The 20,302-nt window shown below is 40.7% G+C and overlaps 1 protein-coding gene across 1 annotated transcript in view; it reads left to right on the forward strand.

Annotated features, from left to right (window-relative positions):
- STPG2 (sperm tail PG-rich repeat containing 2) overlaps positions 1-20,302 on the forward strand; it is a 575,709-nt gene that overhangs the window by 353,869 nt on the left and 201,538 nt on the right. The window contains exon 13 of the mRNA XM_083179066.1: positions 10,955-11,070. Coding sequence (XP_083035192.1) covers positions 10,955-11,070 — 116 coding nt within the window. The remainder of the gene's footprint in view (positions 1-10,954; positions 11,071-20,302) is intronic.

Genomic DNA, 20,302 nt, shown 5'->3' on the forward strand with positions numbered 1-20,302 from the left:
TTATTAAGATAATTATAATAGGAAGATAAAGGAAGTGGAAAGGGCAACTGATTCAGGAATTGTCCCATAATGTGGTAGTTTGAGAAATATTAAAAGTAAGGAGTTGGTGCCCAGTTATTGCTTCCTAAAGGATTCAAATGAACAGAACTTTTTTTGTAAGCTCTGTCCCCGCATTCCATAATTGATAAATCCATATATTCAATTAGTCTGCAGTATCAGACCAGGGGTGCTGCTTAGTCTGCTTATAAAGTATAAGGGTGCTTTGTAATGATGGAAATGGAGGACAAACAATTAAAATATCAGGAACTACTTCCTACCAGTAGTGCTGTCATTGCATATGATGCTGTCACCAATGACAAAATGGTGGAGGATTATTTCAGCGACAGTATCCATGTAGGCATGTCAGACAGTCCTTTTATAATTATTTACAGTTTGTTTATATATAACACAGCATATTCCGTTGCATTTTACAATTGGAACAACAGTGATAAAACAAACTGGGTAGTAACATAGAGGTAGGAGGGCTCTGCTTATAAGCTTATAATCTAATAATGTTACAGGAAAAAGGCAATTTTTAAGTTAGCCCTTGCACAACTTACACAACTGGCTTTGTTTTACTCCAGTGTGTCTTCATTGCACTTTAATATTTGGTACAGCAGTGGACAGCTTAGTGCTAATTTGCAGGTTATATTAACCCTTTGATATTTTTTGACACCAGCAAATCTGTGGCTGCTGTTGTTTTTTTTTACTGTTTTGGAACAATTTGTCCCTTTTATTTAAATGAATGCTTCTACTGATCTGCATTTGCCCCTGAGGAAAACTGCAATGTGCAGTAGAAATGGCTGTTGGGCCGTGTGTGTTATAGATTTCTTCATGCTTTGAACTACGTTGGACTCTGAGTGCCGGGTTCTGTTGCTTTTCCTACTAAAGGAGGGTGAGTATCATTTTTTTGTATGGACTGCGCACCGCAAAATTCCCCACATGTTATTATTATTATTATTTATTAACAGTTTCTTATATAGCGCATACAGATTCCGCAGCGCTTTTAATTGCTGTTTTTGAGTGTGTGCTTCAACAATTTTATCTATCTATCTATTTATCTATCTAATGTATAAAATCTCAAGAATTGCTGTAAAAAAATGAACACAAGGTCGCCAATAACACTTGGCGTCTACTAGCAAGGCCCCCACAATGTTTAAAGCAAGTAAGGGTATAGTATAGATAGTGCTAAAACTGCTGTGTAATATTCTACTATTTGCAAATCATTGAAGTGCTGCCTTTTAAATGTGCATACAACAGTTCACCTGGGGTATAATGATTTAAAACAGTTGCACTATCATCATTGTTTGTGCTCAGAATGTCACGCTTTTCTTATTTAATATACAAAGCGAGCATCACGGTATTAACAGTACAGTCAGTCATATGGCACCTTGTTCCCCTGCACTCAAACACATGTGCTCTTTTTAAATTATCCTTTCCTTCCACTCTTTGCCACTCTTTGCCCTGTAGCACTGGCTGACATTTCATAGAGAGTGAGCCAGCATAGGGCGTAAAATATATAATTATAGGAAGCGTCTGCTTGTGATTTTTCCATTTCATACTCTTCATGAAGCAGACAGGGGTGTTTGATTTGGAATTATAAGTTTCATTCTTCACTGACCTGTGATTAAAAAATCTGCCGTTTTAGAAAATAAACAGACTTTTGCATAATTCGCGCTTCACAATAAGTGATAAATGTTTTTTCTTCCTTCAAACGGTATATATGCAGGACCTGCGTTCCTATTTACCAATTAGATAAATGAAATAACAAAATCATATATAGTTTAGAAGCCAGAAGTATGGTAGTTCTTTTCCAAGAGAGTTCGCTAGAAACAGGCAATGTCTAATTTATATTGACGGGCTCATGTTGAATTAAGGAAAGGATGAAAGCAGCACTTAATATTTGCATAATATGAGCTATCCTAATGTACTTTAACATTTTTCAAATTGACTTTATTGCTGATCTGTTCGCAACACTCATGGGGATAAAACGTATTGCAATGACTAAAGCACAAAGAGGTTTCACTAATGCAACTGATATGTATGCAGAAGTTTGGCTCACACCGCTTGTCTCATTGGCTTTGATGCCAATTCATATCACAAAGGTTCCCGTCAGCACTGAAATATTCATAAAAAAGGGACACATATATTGCGACCTTACAATTCAGGTAGCTGCTGAGTGCAAATGTAAAATCAGAATATGAACAGTTCTCAGACAACACTGGCATTGAGGTCACATGGAAACATGGAGTGTTTGGGTACATAGAAGGTGCATTCAAGTTCCAGAACAATGCTTCAGATAGGAATAAATGCAACTTTTTTTCTAATATAAATCTGTACTGAAAAAGAAAGATATATATTAACTTTGTATATTTTTTTTCTACTCTAGCACAATCTCAAATGCCTTTATGCTATAAAATCAACATTACTGATCAATAATAACAATCCTTGGTAAAATAGATGAGCCATTTTAATATATATATATATAGATTTATTTTTGTAAAAACAGAATGGAGGAGAGCAGACTTAGTAGGCTATAATAACAGTACTGTAACAATATGTTCGCATACATCAAGGTTTGCAATATCATCTATGGTTACATCAAGTGGCCGGGTCAAGCCTGGGTATAACTCGGAATCAGCTCCAAACAGCTGGGCACACACACGCCGATATCCGGCAGGGCAGCACACAGTGTCATCCAATTGGATTTCATCAGGGGAAGTGAGAGTGTTCTCTGCGCCTGGCCGTTTGGAGCTGATTCCGAGATATACAAACCTTGATCTATGTGAACATATTGTTACAGTAAAGTACTGTATTTATGATCTACCAAGTCTGTGCTCCTCCATTATGTTTTTACAAAGCAATCTGCATTTCTGGAGCCCTGGTTTGGCGTCCACGGAGTTGAAGCTGCAGTTGTGCACCTGAGACCACACCTGATTGTTTCCCCATTTGCGCTATTGGACTTAATTGTATTTATATATATAGAATATAGCTGCTATATGGTACAGCAGGACCAGGAACACTTAATTACCTGTTCACTACATCATGTGCAATAGGACTATGGCAGTCATGTTAGTTACATGACATTACGTAGAATTATATACTATTAATAGCAACCGGAGGAGCAAAGCCAATGGTAAATCAAATGCCAATATTCTACAGTGATTTATTTTACAATAACACCCTTTGTAGTTTTTACACAATGTCATGACTAGAAAAAGATCATATTGGAGCACAATTTGTTGAGTAGGTGTAAGAGAAAAACTATATGTTCTAACATGTTAACATAAGTAAGAAAAAAAGGAGCCTACAGCCAGTATCATTACTGTAAAGCCTCCTAGAGTGTCCAAAGAACAGAGGCGTAGCGAGGGCGGTGCCGGTGGAAGCTATCCTGGCGCCAGAGCTATGCCGGCACCGCTAGCTCGTCATCTCCCCCACTAGCTCCCGGCTCCCCACTGTGTCCGGGAGACGCAGTGCTATTTAAAATTCACGTCTCCCGCTGGACCGCTAGCCAATAGGTGCTTGCGCTCCAGCACCCAATCAACTGGTGGCTGCTGGACCGTGAGCGCCTATTGGCTAGCGCGGTCCAATGGGAGATGTAAGTTGTAAATAGCAGTGCACTTCTCCCAGGCATAGGCGTGCGCACGATTGCAGCCAGGCTCCTTCCTCACCATGATTGCAGCCAGTGCATTCTCTTGGTTTTTACCTTGACTCCGTGCTTCCCTGCCTGCCGGTGTTCTGGTTGGAAGGCGGAGCTGCTGCCCGGAAGCCGCTGGTCATGGTGGGAGTAGAGGAGTCGCTGCTGGGCTACTGTCATCGAGCCCGGAGCTGCGAGGTGGGGGGTGGGGGGGACTAGCCGCAGCCCGGAGCTGCATCATGAGGACCCTGCTGACCAGAGCCGCACCATGAAGGGGGGAGAAGAGGAAGAGGACCCACTGCTGATGCCTTTGCTGGACAGAAATGCTCCACACAGAGAGGAGGAGCCGCTGCCATTGTCTGATGTAGGAGAGAAAGTAATGGTGAGCATCCCAGCATCTGTTTGTCAGTTTGTCTTTGCCCCTCCCCCTACTCTTCCCTCTGTCTATGCTGCCCCTCCATCCATCTGTCAGTCTGTCCCCCAACATGGTACTTTGTCCCCATCTGTATGCTCCCCTTGATCCATCCATCGGTGCTCCCCTCCCCTCGTCCATCTTTCTATCTATGTTGTTCTATTTGTCCACCCCCCCCCCATGTTTGTCCTGTGCCGTATAATATGTAATGGGCATTACAGTGTGTCAAGTAATGTGTAATGGGCATCATGTGTGTCAAATAATGTGTAATAATGTGTAATGGGTATCACAGTGTGTGGCATAATATGTAATGGACATCACCATGTGTTGTATAATGGGCATCATGGTATGAGGTGTAATGTGTAATGGGCATTACGGTGTGAGGCACAACATCTAATGGGCATCACGGTGTGAGGCATAATGTGTAATGGGCATCATGGTGCAAGGCGCAACGTGTAATTGGTATCACAGTGTGAGGCGCAGCATGTAATAGGCATTATGGTGTGTGGCATAATGTATAATTGGCATTATGGCATGTTGTATACTACGTAATGTCTGTGTGATGTGTAATAGGCATTACGGTTTGTTATATAGTATGTAATGGGCATCATGGGTGACCTTATGTGTAAATGCTCCAGACAGACACCCAGCCTGTGGATCATCCTTAAAATGCTGTGGGCAGAACTCTACTTCCCAGATCTGGTGGTCTTGCCCTCTAGAAGTGACATCATAACAGTAAAGGTGCCCATACACGGTACAATTACTGGGTGTGATGAGATGCGCGCTCCCATCACACATCTCATTGTACAGCTCAAAAAGTATGCTCTGCACATACTTTTTGTACTAGATCTCATCTCATTGCATTACAAAACCTATGCGATGTGATGCCATCTAGTCCAAATTGTATACAATAATTGTACTGTGTATAGGCACCTAAGAGTTAGGGGGGGGGGGGACTGGCACAGGGCACACTGCTTTCCTTTTACAGCTCTATTCTCTGTATCCTATGTTTCTTTCTTTTTTTTTACATTTTTTTTATTGTGAAAAATATATTGCATATGACACAATACAGACTGTAACATGATAATCATGGTATACTCCAATCAGTGTAAAATACATATAGAGGTAACAAATAACAAAGTGAGGTGTAATGATATATAACACCAGTTAGAGCAAGAGACTTCATACAGCAAAACAACAAACATGGCCTGACATTTGTATCTAATAATGGCCTAAGTTAGAACGGGGAGAGTTCCTCTGGCTACCGCCTACATATTATACCATGTAATTATGCTGACCGCTTTTCTGTCTATATACTAAGCCTTGGAGAAAGATAAAATGGATGGGGATAATGTACAAACCAATCAGCTCCTACCTGCCATCTTACAGGCTGTTTTTCAAATATAACTGAAGCTGGTTGGCTGCTACTTTATCTCCAAGGCTTAGTAAATATACTCCATAATGGTCTCATCCCGACAGTGGTAAAGTGGCTATCTAGCGGAGCCAAAATATAAAAAAATGGTATCCTATGTTTCTTAACAGAAATGTATGTTTGGCATTGGGGCGAACAAACCCTAAAGCACTATGTTGTACATTACATTGACAAGATTTAACTGATTTCTTCCATAGCATTATAAAGAGATTCTGGATTTAAAGATCTTAGCAACAACTATAGTACTGTATCACTATAAATTACTACAAAGACATGATGATAACACCCCAAAAAATTGCACAGCCAGGCAACTGAAACTTATTCAACAGACATGTCCGGCAAGAATTTGAAGGACAGTTCTGTAGCAAGTAATAGAATAATACGGTATGAGAAATGATAGTCGCTTTTGTTTTGTTTTTAGTCGTTTACATTTAATGTTTCCTATCAGTATTCAACATAAGAAATGTTTTTTTCAGTATTACATTTATCTTCCTCTTCTTTTTACAATACAGTAATTAACTGTGAATAGAAAATGAACAAGACACTATTAGATTCAGTTTATGGATGCTAAACAAATGAGATGATAGTCTTCACATAAACAATTAGATGGCTGTGGGAAATGGAAGTCAATGAACTGTATTAAGTGAAATGTTTTGTCACTGGGTGTCTGAATTACAAAGCTTTGATACCAGTGGGGCTCTAGGAAAGATGGACTTCTACATATTTTTTTTTTTGCTTATTTTGAGGTTATATTAAATGCTTTTGTTCTCTCAAGTTGGAAGAGTAAGACTAAATGCAGCTGTCTGTTATATTTGTATGGTTTACCCCTTACATCTAAGAAGCCTATTTATCATTAAATATTTGTGGATACTCTCAGATATTAAGTACCCACCCAGATGTACTAAAGAGCAGCAGGTAACATTGATTTCTGCCACAGTCCTTAATACTGTAAGTGCAGCCCCATTGGTTTCTATTAAGGTTGCTGTGCTTCCAGATTTACCAAGGATCATAATGCGAAGCATTTCAGAGTTTGGTCCCGATAGGTAATGCTGGCTTCTGGTCGCATTGTCCTATAGTAGCCTTTCTTATGGGCCCCGGTAATGCATGCATTAGCCAATGACCACACATGTAGATTTTTTGTGGGCGGGACTTAAAGTGGTCCTGGAGAGGTGATGGAACTCATTTTTCTATGCCACCCATGACACCCCGCTGAAAACTATAATGTTTTTTCTGTTAGAATTATTTTGTAGGGCCAAGGTGGAGGTTGAACTAGTTCCACCTCACTATTACAGGAGGTGGAACTCAGTTCCACCATGTCCCCTTCCCACGTTAAACCCTGGTTGTGGGGGACTTGAACCAGGAAGCAGTATGATAGTGTTTAGTTATCACATTACTTTCATCTCTTCGCCATGGTGGGCTCTTATGGGCAACTTGAGTAAGGTTGTGCCCTACATTGTTTAGATTAAACTAGATATTAACTTTTATATTTTTAAGCTAATAATTACACTAAAATCCCAAGAAAGAAGTCAATAATGTTTCTATGGTTAGCTAAGTGTTTTTATTTAGGACATATGTGACAGGGTATCTGTTGGTGGCCCTAATGTCTATTTACACGTATGTGCTTTATTGCAGTATATCCATTTGTAACTAATTCCTAACAGATAAACCAAAGCATTTTGACATGACCATCCTTTCTTTACCCTCCATAAAGCTGTGATATATAATATGATCCTAGGGGAATTAGATAACTAATGAAGTAAGATGTTAACATGTATTCATTTAATTAAAGAAGATTGTGATTGCATCTATACATTTCTGCTATTTAATTATGTCTACTTGCGGTGCAGTCATATAATATGTATGTATGTTTTCCAGTTTAGTATATAAAGTAATTTTTATTCATAATTGTTCTAATTTCACAACAATTCTGTCAATTTATATTACAATTGCTGTTATTATTATGTCAATGTTTATTTTTAAATGTAGCAGTTTCATGCAAAATAAATACTTGATTAATTGCTACTTCATATAGTGCCATTCATTTTTTATGTCGTTACTGGTTATCTCCTATGGAAATGTTACTTTTTTTTTTACATATTTCCCAACTGTACCTATTTAGGTTTGGTCAGCCAGTGGCATCACACTGAGCTGCACCCAGGTGTCACACACTGAGGGGTGACACTAAAGTGCCACCTCCTTCTTATTATGCATTTATTTTGGTAGGACCATAACTAGAGGTGTGTGCAGTGCCATTGCCCTAAGGCCCTTGGTACCTGCATGTGACTTGCATGCAATACCAGCATGTTGCTGAAATGGCAACTTACAGCTAGTACTGCTTAGGCAGAGCTGCTCAGAGCATACTCTCAGTTGGTTCTGCCCTCTAGGTTTGATGTCATGGGTTTAAGGGGTGGGATAAGCAAAGGGAGCACTTCCGTCCTCTTACAGCACTGTATACTGGTCAGTGAACTGATTTTGATTTACACTAGAGAATTGTGATTTACAGTACAACTTTCTGCTAGTAAGATTAATACAGAAATCGGTTTGGGGGAAACCTTGCAATTGTATGGATATTATAAATCACAGATAATATATAAAGAGTGGATAGGAATAACCTGTAACCTGTGCTGGGCCTGTGTCAACAGCGAGTACTTTTTTTTCTTCCTGTATTGCAAAGCCAGTGGATGCTACATAAAATGAAGGGGATAATAAGAATTTTATTAACATATACTGTATAACGGTTTGCTCCAACAAAACTCAAAATCAACAAAACCTAGAGCACACAATAAGCATAATGTAGGGTTGGTAAGGACATTTTGTGTACAAAAGTCTAGGGGGTTATATTTTCTACCAATGAAAGCAACCAGATGAAGCAGCCATCCTGGGCATACTATGTAGGTTATTCCTGGGGGGTATTTGTTATAACACAGATTGGGTGGTAGCAGTGTCCCAACACCAGTAGTAGATCTCAACATAAAATTAAGGTACATTCATTTTTCAATTCATCCACAAGCAATCTAAATGAGGTGGCTATATTGGGTGCACTATGAAGGATATATTGAGAGAGATAAACCATACATGGACAATTGACACTTCTGTAGTATGATGCTATACCTTGTATGACTAAATCCTTGTGAAGAACATTCTGCCCATGGAGGAACCATGTAAGGCAGCCATTTGAGTGAACTGAATAGGTTTCTGCTTCCAGGGTGGGAAAGTAATGAGTACAAGATACAGACATAATATACAATGGGACAGAAGTCCATGGTACAAAAAAAATAAAAAATGGTTTCAAATAATGAATAGCAATTTCAGAAAACAGTGATGCAGCTTGGGCACGTTCCTTGGGAGGGGGGAATCATTGCAGAATAATATGTTGCACATGGCACTAAGTATACAGTGAAATAATGTGTTGTACAGAACACAAATGGCAACATAAAGGTGATGAGGTTAAAATATGCAAAAATCAAGAGAAGATAAAATAAAATCTGCGTCAGCCCCATTGAAAAATCTGCCTGTCCTGTAACAATTTGGATCCCACCACAGGTTTCATCTTACCTGGTAGTCAAGACACTGCAGCTCACCCTAGGCCACCTCCACTATGTTCCAGAGACTCATGGTAGCGGCCTTCAGGGGAGATACACATTGGGATGTCAACACCTTAGTGTACTCCTCTGGTAGCTATTAGGACAGCCTGTGCTTGGGATTCTCCATGCACATCACAGCCAGGGGTGCACCTCTTTCATGGCAGCCGCAGGTAGAGCTGGGAATCAGCCAGGAGTAATAAGTTAGAAAACAAGGGATATTTGGTAGTGTGTTTATTTAATAAAAATATTAGAACATATGATAAAATAAGATATTTTTCACAGGTGGACTTTGGATGCCACCAGGCCCTTAATTTTTAGGCATACTGTCATTTTTGGTTCAACCAGACCAGGCTTGCAGGGACTTGTAGACCATATATAAGAAAAACAGTATTATTTAACCCGAATTACCATTACCGTCACTCTTACTGCCACCATTGGTAGTTGTACTTGGGGAGGGGAATCACTTTGGGGCAAGTTGGCATTATGGCCCAGGGATCTGTCCTCTGGCCATAGCCTCACCCCCTTACCCAATTCAGCTTGCTGTTAGTATTAGAAAATAGAGGGAATCCGCCCTGCCCCCCCCCCCCCCCCCACACACACACACACTTTCCAATGTCAGCCTAGGTTCAGAGGTTCAACACCGGTTATAGATTTGGGATAGATGCTGTTCGGTCTTGCTTGCTTCATTTTCTGGTCAATTTTGTAACATACATACAAAAGCGCTGTAATAAACTGCTGAATGAAAAAATATAAAAATGTATTTCTCAGTATAGAGTTAATACCCAATGCACAAACATATAACACAAATAACTATTTAAAAATTCAAACCAATGCATATGCAAAAACCTTCTAAACATCTGTGGCTGAAGAATTAACAAGATGTATGTTATAAATAGTCCAGAATACAGATGCAGCCACTGTCATCACAACCACGGCAGGCACATGTGGCTGGAGTCAGATTAAGATGGTGATGGTGGTGGTGGTGGTGGTGGTGGTGGTGGGGGGGGTGTCATACACATCTGTTTGCATGCAGCCGCATAGATCAGAAAACATTTGACGGTTACTGCTCAACTAATTGTGTCTTCTCCTCTGCCCGATGCTCACAGCCGCCACATGACCCAGGAGTCACTTGGCCACTGCATGGATTGATGCAAATTCGGGGCAGGCGCTGACGTCATCTGCCCTACCCCAGCAGAGGCTCCCCCAATTTGCTCGGTCCTGACCAGCTTTTCTATGGGCACATACACCGTTATTGAGGGCATGCCCATAAAATGCTGGGGGTCCACCCAGGAACGCCCCTGCATGTCACTCAAGCTGCGTGCACCTCGATGAAGAAGCACTTAGCTAAGTACATTGCAGCCGGGGCCTGCACATGTGCATTGGTGACAATGCGCATGCATAGATCCAAACCATCGGCACAATGGCCGAGTTCGGAAATGTGCAAAAAGGTATGAATCGGCCCTTTGTCCTATTTGTGAAGCTTAGTTGATGGGATCATCCTTCTTTGAACACTGATAGATTGCTGCTTAATTTGTCTATTCCTTTTGAATCGCCACTGTCATTAAAAATAATATTCCAGCAGTAGTATGAGTAAGAAGTTGAAAAAGAGATAATTAATTAAAAAAGTAAAAAATAAACAACAAGCATTATTAGTTTAATGTACTGTATGTAACAGAATCAGAGAAAGGTGCAACATGTTTTTGATTTATAAAATATGCACCACATATAGGAGAACACCATGAACATTGAAGACTGTCCTTCTATTCCTAAAGGCTACCATTGCTTACTAATATACAGTATGTTATTTATTTATTTTTTAATCAAAATACAATTACTTTTTTTACCCTCAGGACCCGGAGCCTATAACCTAATGATGAAGCCAGTCACTCAGACGTCATCTTCTGTCACAAGAGAAGAACGTTTCAAAGACCCAAAGGATATTACACCCGGTCCGGCATCCTATGAGGTACCACATAAATTTGCAATGATTTACAGCGCAAGTAGTTAGATATGTATATTTTATTGAACATATTGAAGGTGTCCTTGAAATAAATATATGTGGTTTCAGAAAACAACTGTATACATAATACTACAGAACAATTCAGCTTTCCATATTTGTAAAAATGTATTATTTGTATACATATTTTAATTTTGTCATGGGAACATTTTGCTCCTATTTCTATATGGTAATTGTCTCTGTATGGAATTTATATTTACCTATAAGATTTATACAGTGACAGTGTATATTTTTTTAATTATTGTGGAATAGATTACTGTGGTAAGAATATACTGTATTTGGTATACCCTGTGTGGCTGGCATGGTGGACAGCAAACAGACCCTTAACCTGCTGTCAAAGCGATGTGCCTATTGAATATCATCAGTGTCTCCACCCAAGTATTGGTAAGTATTATGGGCCTACCTGGGAAAGCCCATTGGTTAAAGCACATGTGTATGTTTTCTGGAATTGTTCAGTAAATTACAGTAGCACGGTATAAAGTGTTCACCCACTTACCCTTACACTGCAGTTCCAGCAAATAAAATCTCTCCAGTACACCTCTCCACTTATAATTAATGACAACAATTGTATTTATATTATGAATACAAGTGACATAACAGTAAAGTGTGATTATATTAACTTCCATGCATATACTTTTTATTAAAACTGCTATATCTCCATATATAAACCACGTCAAACATACAGTAGTTTATAATCCTGACCCACAATATACTGAAATAACCCTACAGGTAAGAACAATGCTCAAAAATGTTACTGTACAATACAATATCATTACTTGCATATAATTGCAAATATTATTGTAAAGAATGTTTAAAGTCTTTTGTGCCCGGGCTACTTTAGTTTTATACTGCAGTTTAGTTGGTGCGTATGATATCTGCTGATGATAGTACAATACAATACAGTAACATGCTGAATTACTTTATCCTTGCTCTTTTTATGAACATTTTTGAATTGTACTATAGATTGAATGACGGTTCACAGCTATAAATGTATCTAGTTCCAGTAGGCTAGTGCCTTGCTGTCTATCACACTGAAAAGTTACATTTGTACCCAACGCAAATGTTCTGCTAAATACAATATATCTCCTTGGTAGCTGTCAGACATTTATGTCTCATGGCTGCTTGTAGAGCCGACACTCCGATTATGGTTCTCAGGTCATTCAGGCTAAGGAGACACTCCTCCAGTCAGTTGCTCCACCTTCATGCACTTCTATTGGTGGCCACTGGATGCTCTTGCCTTATTACTAAAGATCTCTCTTTTTGGCTCCGCCCCACAGACAATGGCCCTGCCCATTTTAAAATTGCTCCGCATACTTTTTTGCCACTGACCATTCTCCGGCTGCACTGCTCACCAGCAACCAGCTGCATCACCCCTTAACTGCAGCTGCCCCAGTCCAGGAGACTTCAAGCTGTTCAGTGACGCTGCCCACACAGTGCCGCTGGGGACTCACAGCTCCTGCTGTAATCACGGATCCCACTCCGGCTTCTCACCCCATGTGCCTGGCTGCCCGCTTACAGCTCGGATGTTTACAGCTTTGGCATACCAGGCACAAGGGAGGAGCACTCGAGGAAGGGATCTCCAGACTGTCTCTCAGCTGCTAGTAACAGCTCTTATATAACACTCTTAGGTCAGCACATGACCTCTAAGGTCCAGTAAGTAAGGGGTCAGCTTTCCCACCTCTGCCTCTAGCCACAGCTGTTTAGATTGACAGCAGCTGGGGCACATGAGGCTTCTAGAGCCTTCAGTCAGCCCTGGCCACCAATGTGCATATATACATGAAATTAACCCTATAATCACTGCCACCAATGCACTTACATAAATTCTAATAATAATAATAATAATAATAATAATAATAATAATAATAATAATATATAATAACCTAACATTTACATATACAGTTTACACACAATTGCATAAGAGTATTTACACAATAATACATTTGTATACAAGTTTAAATGTTTAACCCTTACATGGGGTTACAATATTATGAGAATTTCATCATGATAAATGAATTGCAATTGGACTGCTAACATTTTAAGTAAACACTCTTTTAATAGGATATCTATCTAATCTATCTATCTATCTATCTCTATCTATATCAGGTGGTCATCCCGATAGGAGGGCTACTGCCCTAGCAGCGCTGGCAACAGTGCCATCAATCACAGCCTTGGCGGCAGAGCCATCTTACATGTTATCACCATTGTGTAGGGCGATGCCAAAAACCCTACCACTGGCCCTGTCTCTACCTAATGGGGGGAGGAGAGGCGGGGTAATTATTTTGCATAGATAAATTAGTTCCCCCACCTCTGCATGACCATATTAAGCCCTGGTTATCACCATCAAAGAATGGATGATTTGTTGAATTTTATAATCCCTCATGCTTCAACTGTAACTGGTGCTATCATATCAGAGATATACCATAGTTACAGCTTGCATGATTATTTTTTATGCATTTAATACATTTTTGTCTTTAGAATAATTATGGTTTGATGTGTTTATATTTACAGCCACACTGCACATTTATTCAAAGTTTAAAATAAAGAACAGGCTCAGACTGGCCTGACGGGAGACCGGGAGATTCCCCAGTGGGCCCCATTGGTTCAAGACTCCTCCCACTTGGTGCAGGGGGATGATGCTGCCGGCCCGGGAAGTCGCCGCTGGGTAGTCGCCGCTGGGTAGTCAGTGGCATCCGCTGCAGATGACTGATCTGAGGATTGATCTGAATCTGATGATTGTCAGCCTCTGCTGGGGTGCCGGGCTCAGTTCGGGTGGATGCACAGTGCGGGCTGACGTCACGTGACATGACGTTGCGGACGTCTGCACTCTGCAGCGTCATGACGTCACATCTGGTGGACCTGCCCGCACTTGACTTGTGTCCAAGCTGACCATCGCTATGTGGAAGCTCTGTGAGGAAGACACCTGCGGCACCAAGGGACCGATCATACAGCGTGGGACCACGCCAGGAGACGGTCCATGGAACTTGACTGTACACTGAGGGGTACCTGTGTATTATCATGGCACCCATACCCGCGGATCGCATGCCATATCATATACCAAATCTTATGCAAATGCAATTTGCATTCGATTTGCATACAATTTGCATACAATTCGATCTGCGATGCAATTTAGCACACCACCACTATTCACGTCAGCCTGAAGCATGGCGAGCGCAGAGAGCCCCGCAAGGGTAAGCGGTACGCATCCTGCCAACCTGTTCATACCCACACTATCCATGTCGGCGTGGAGTTGATTTATAAAGTGTGGCGAGTGCAGCGGAGCCACTGAGCCCGAAGCGTGGCAAGCGGACACGTAGAACGAGGCCGAAGCATGGTGAGCGCAGCGGATTACTTGACGTGTATTCCATCTCACTGCTCACTGCACTCGCCAAGCTTTGGGCTTGTTGTGTGCATCCCCTTGCGCTTACCACGCTTCGGGCCCGGTAGCTCGCTACGCTCGCCACACTTTATAAAAACAACTCCACGCCGACATGGATAGTGGGGGTATGAACAGGTCAGGAGGACGTGTACCGCAGTGCTTGCCACTCTACGGATTGACGTGGATAGTGGTGGTGTGCTAAATCACTTTGCAGATCGAATCGTATGCGAACCGTATGCAAATTGTATGCAAATCGTTTGCGATATTACATGCAATTTGCATGCGATTTGATTACGATTTGCATACGATTCAATCTGCGATCATGGGCACCGTGATAATACACAAGTACCCACTGAGGTACTACCAGGGGTTTTGTGCACTACAAGGAGTCGAGACGCCAGCTCCCTGTAACACAATTCCCATGTGCACTCTCCATTATTGCTTGGTGGGTTATGTCCCAGAGACTTATCCCCCTAAGAAAATCCCCACTTGGCATTTGTTCTTTCTAAAAAGTGCATACATACTTATGTTTGTGTTTTACCGCAATAAATATTAACTCTATATTCACAATACACACTGTCATTTGCATATATGTTAATTAATCAGTGCCATCTATTGGCCAATTAATACAGTATCACTTACGTTGAATCAGGTATTAGTTCGGTTTCAACTGTTCAAATTTGTTTCATTATGTGTAATGGGCATTATGGTGTGTGGCATTATGTGTAATGGGCATTATGGTGTGTGGCATTATGTTTAATGGGCATTACGGTGTGTGGCATTATGATAAATGGCATTACGGTGTGTGTAATTATGTTTAATGGGCATTATGGTGTTTGGAATTATGTTTAATAGGCATTATGGTGTGTAGCATTATGTTAAAGGGTATTATGGTGTGTGGCATTATGTTAAATGGGCATTACGGTGTGTGGCATTATGTTTAATGGACATCAGAGTGTGTGGCATTATGTGTAATGGGCATTATGGTATGTGGCATTATGTGTAATGGGCATTATGGTGTGTGGCATTATGTGTAATGGGCAATACGGTGTGTGGCATTATGTTTAATGGGCATTACAGTGTGTGGCATTATGTTAAAGGACATTACATGTTTGGCATTATGTGTAATTGGCATTACAGTGTAAATTTTTATATGAGATATCCCTATATGAGAATGCTATGGAGCGGACAGTAAGGGAGATATGCGTGATGGGCTGGTAGAAAATCCATGGGCCACTTCGTGCCATTTGCCCCCCAGACTGAAAGTTGACAGCCAGCCCCTGCATAACTTCACCCACATATTTATTACAAGCAGTAGGAAGAGAAGCGAGCAGGGCTGGTAATAATGATGTTATATTATGCTCATTCTCAGTCCTGAAGCCTGGCACAGGGTAGCCCATGCAGTGTGTGCGGCAATCTGGCTGGTATGCAGACGCAGAGAGAGTAGCAGTGCACTCCCGGAGCCAACGGCTGCAGCCACAGTGTGTGTGCAGCCAGTGTTCATAGCGGTGCCTGCAGTCATCCTCCTCTATGTCTGCAGCATAATGGAAACAATGGAAATATGAAACAAGGCTCAAGAGAATGTGCAGCCCGAAGAGGAAGAGGACCCTAGGATACAGGAAAGGCATGGGCAGGTGCACCTCTCTGGTCAGGAGGCCACACTCCTTCGGTCAGGAGGCCACACCCCTTAAAGCAAATGACCCCGCCTCTCGGTGGGCCCCTATGAGTGCATTTCCCTGGTGGGGAAATTCCCCAGTCCGACACTGATAAAGTATATTTCTTTTTTATTCTCTATTTGCTACATTTATACTATCATAAGTAATTCAAATAATACTTTCTAATATTAATTTCTTTTGCTTCTTTCTCTAAATGTTTACTTTTAGTTTCTCTGAAAGTTCACCCTGAGGTATGTAATTAGCTATTTAAAAAGCTTCCTTAATCAATAAAGAAAAAAAATATTAACCTTTGCATAGAATCTGCAATGATATAAATGTCAGTCCCACCTAATAAAAATGCACAAGCAGGTTATGGATAATTATGCTAATGTAGACGCTAGGGATTTCAGAGACCACTTAACTTTATATTGCATCCATACAGAATGATGTGATTATGTATCTCTTTTCTTAACCCTGAAGTAGAATGTTATGTTCGTCACACAGCAATGTAACATTTGTGATCCTGAAAACATTGACTTTAGAGCGTTATAATAAATGCTAATGCTATTGGTGCAATTGGTGCCAAAATAATGCAAGAGAATGGACTACAGCGACAAGAGTCAAGTTAAACATTTGTTTCCAAGTAGTAACATTGATTAGTATTATCAGAGAGCCTGCTATTGTATGCTGTGAACCAGGGGTTAAAGTGAGTTCCACCACCTGTAATGGTGAGATAGAACTTGTTCACCCTCCACTTTGGCCCTGCACAGTAATGCATTATAGTTTGCAGAGAGGGTGTCGAAAACTCTACCACTGGCCATGGCTTTGCCTAATAGGGGAGGGAAGTGGAAGGGGAAGGGGGGAATGAGGTGGCAGAGAAAAATGAGTTCTGCCACCTCTCAGGTACCCCATTAATCCCTGCTGTGTACACTGTGTCTTGGGGAGGTATTAAGAACACTCCTCCAATGTGCTGGTAAAACGGATGACAATATAGAAAGACAATATGTCTTCGCTTGAAGCAAATATTGTTTTTCAACACATGTACAGTACAAACTAAAAGATTACTTTTTTTCATATATATATTTAAGTGACATAATAGGTGTGAATATGGTCCTTTACAGAAATTGTTGGATGAGAATCATTAAAACTATACATAACTGCACAATATGGTCATTTCAATTTTGATGATGGTAGTCCTGTCTTTTTTATTAGGGTGTAGTTCAACGGTATTAGACATTTTAGACAGAACCCTTTAGAAATATGCTCTTACATGGCTTTTGTGGATGCATAGAAGCCAATGCATGGTTGAATGCAAGCCACTTTTGTAGAAGGTTCTTGGGTGTAACTGCTCTGTGCATGCTCTATAGTTAAATGCATCTGCAAGCCGTTCTAAGTTCAATCAACTCAGTAACTTCTTTTTTGGCTAAAGGGGCAGGAATGTTTTATACATAACATGTAGGCAAAGTTTAGCAAGGTAAAAAAAAAAATCACTTTTCAAAAAGTCTTAATGTAATTTTTATTTCAAATTCATTTCTTTTGATAAATTCTCTTTCGATAAATCTAGTTATGAGAAGTTTGATGTTAGTGAGCCTACAAAAAAGGGAAGTGGAAGATCTCTGAGTACACTTTCTAGATGCCAAAGTTTTGGCATTCCCTGATAGAAAAACTTTAGCAAAGCATGTTGGGAATTGTAGACCAACATCATCTGGAGGACTACATATTGCATTCCCTTCCTGTAGGGGATAGGAAGCCAATGGTAGAGAGTTGAGACAGAGACAAAGTAGCAAGATGTAAGGATCAGTTTAGCATCAGCATTGAGGAGAGATGGGAGAGGGAAGAGGAGGATGAGAAGCTTATACCTCTCAGATCTGTGTTTAATGGCTTAATGGATTAATGGTTTAATGGCCCACTTTTGTTTCATATCTCTATGTCTTCATGGTTTTGAATTATCTCCAAAAGTTAGAACATGATATAGTTCTGTAGTTAGAACTACAAACATATTTTCCTTTTTCCAGTCATCGTCTTTCTGGGGTTTATGAAAAGAAACAAAGTTTAATGGGATCTCAATGGATGGCACATTTAGGGGGATGTTCAATCACCGGCGAACATCTCCCGTCGGGAAGATGCCCGCCGGGCCCTATTAGATGCTGCCCCCCCCCCCCAGCATTGAGCAGGGTATCTCGGCAGAATTAGCCCGACATCACAAGCTGTCGGGCTCGTTCTGCCGAGAACGGCCGGAAAGTGACGAGCTGCCGGCTGCAGCTCGCCTCTTCCTGGCCGCAACTCGCGGCCACGCCCCCTTCTCGTCCCGCTGCAGGCGGGACGTTGAATTCCATCTGTATGTTCTTGGTCGAGCTGACCAAGAACGGGACTGGGTCATGGCGGTCAAGCAAGCTCGACTGCCGTGACCCCCACATTTAATACCCCCTTAATCTCACTTAAATACGTATCTCACTTATCCGGTTTCTCGATGTGTCACTTATAGCGGTTCTTTTTTATGCAGGTTCAAACAGTACTTGCTTCACTACCTTATGTACATTATGTACTGTATATAGAGTACTTGGTTTCCATTCCCTTCTGACATCACTGAGCAGAAGTCAAAGCCTGTACTAGTATGTTACAGAGGTTCTAAAGGCATCTCATTTATATATATGTTAAAAAAATTCTCAATTATAGAGCTAATTATTCCTACAATCAGTCTCAGTTAAAGAGTTTTTTTGGTGCAAAAATGCCAGGACCTCACCATTAGGCCCAGTAATAGAAGCTTCCCAGCTCCCACTTATCAAGGTTTGACTGTAAATAGAACTAGCTCTGAACAGATTTTCCCACATAGGGTTGTCTCATTTTGCTATTTTCTGCTTGTCTCATATTTTTGGGGTTTTAAAAAAGATATATGGGAGTTATTCTGGTTCGCTGCCTTTGATATTAGCTGGTTCACAGTTCCTGTGGTGGTTAGCTTCTTTTGTACTATTTCCAATACACCCCTCTATTTTGGCCTCCTCTTCCTGTGGTTTTAAAGGGGATTAATTTGGTTATGTAGACCATAGGGTGAATTTACTAAAGCTTCCAAAAATGAAAATAGGTTGTCCAAGGCAATCAATCAGATTCTGGCTATCATTTCTCTATTGCATTCTAGAAAATGATCATCAGCCTGTGGTTGCTATGGGCAACAGTGGCTCTATTTTTAGAAGCTTCAGTAAATGTACCCTTTAGTTATGTATCATGTCCCTGCTAGTCCTACCTGTACATCTGAAGTGTCTTAAAGAAACTGCTACGGGTACACCTGATTGAAATATATTGTAAGTCAGTTTCCTTTTGACACTAGGAGGGATCCAATACAAAGAATAGAAGATCCTCTATTATAAGTTAGCATTTATTTGTTACAACTATAGCGCTAGTCTTTTGGAAACCTCTTGTATTCTGTATATTTAATCTGGGTTAGGGCGTTAACCCTTCCCAAAAGACACAGCTACATCACGTCCAGCGCTGGGTTCTCACAAAATATGCTTTCTCAGGATGATAGTAGCGGCCTGCGGGAGCGCACCTATCATTGCTACACATTAGACAATGTACCCAGTATGTTTATTTGCCCACAAAGTTGTCTATCGTTATTTATTATACTAACAGCCAAATGGCAACGGATAGGTGTACTCGTAGATGTTACTGGCTGTAAATTCATATTTCTGAATTTACAAAGGCCAGTATACAGGCTTTCCGATTCTTTTGACAGGCGTATTCGTATTCGTATTCCTATTCAGAAATATGAATGTATACGCCCTCAAAAGAATATCAAAAGTAATCACCATTCATTTGAATGGTGATTCCAAATTTACTAACTGGCCGTATATAACATACGGCCGGTATACATCTGGAAAATACTCCTCATTTTCCAGCCGTATTAGTCATATCCGTGCTGGCTTCTAAGTGTAAAAATAGATAAAATAAATAAATTATTTAAAAAACATAATGTGCGATCCCCCCTGCCCGGGCTCAAAGAACCTGGTGGTCCTGGTTTTAGAAATTCAGGGACCAAACAACATAGGGCACAGGTTTTTAAACTGGGTCCACTGGAACCCACACAGTGCATGTTTTGCTCCGCCTGTAAATGTGTCAATGAGTAATGAATAGGTGACCTGTAAAACGTGAACTG

Source organism: Crinia signifera, chromosome 1 (genome assembly GCF_055691185.1).
Source record: "Crinia signifera chromosome 1, ASM5569118v1, whole genome shotgun sequence".
NCBI classification, from domain to species: domain Eukaryota; kingdom Metazoa; phylum Chordata; class Amphibia; order Anura; family Myobatrachidae; genus Crinia; species Crinia signifera.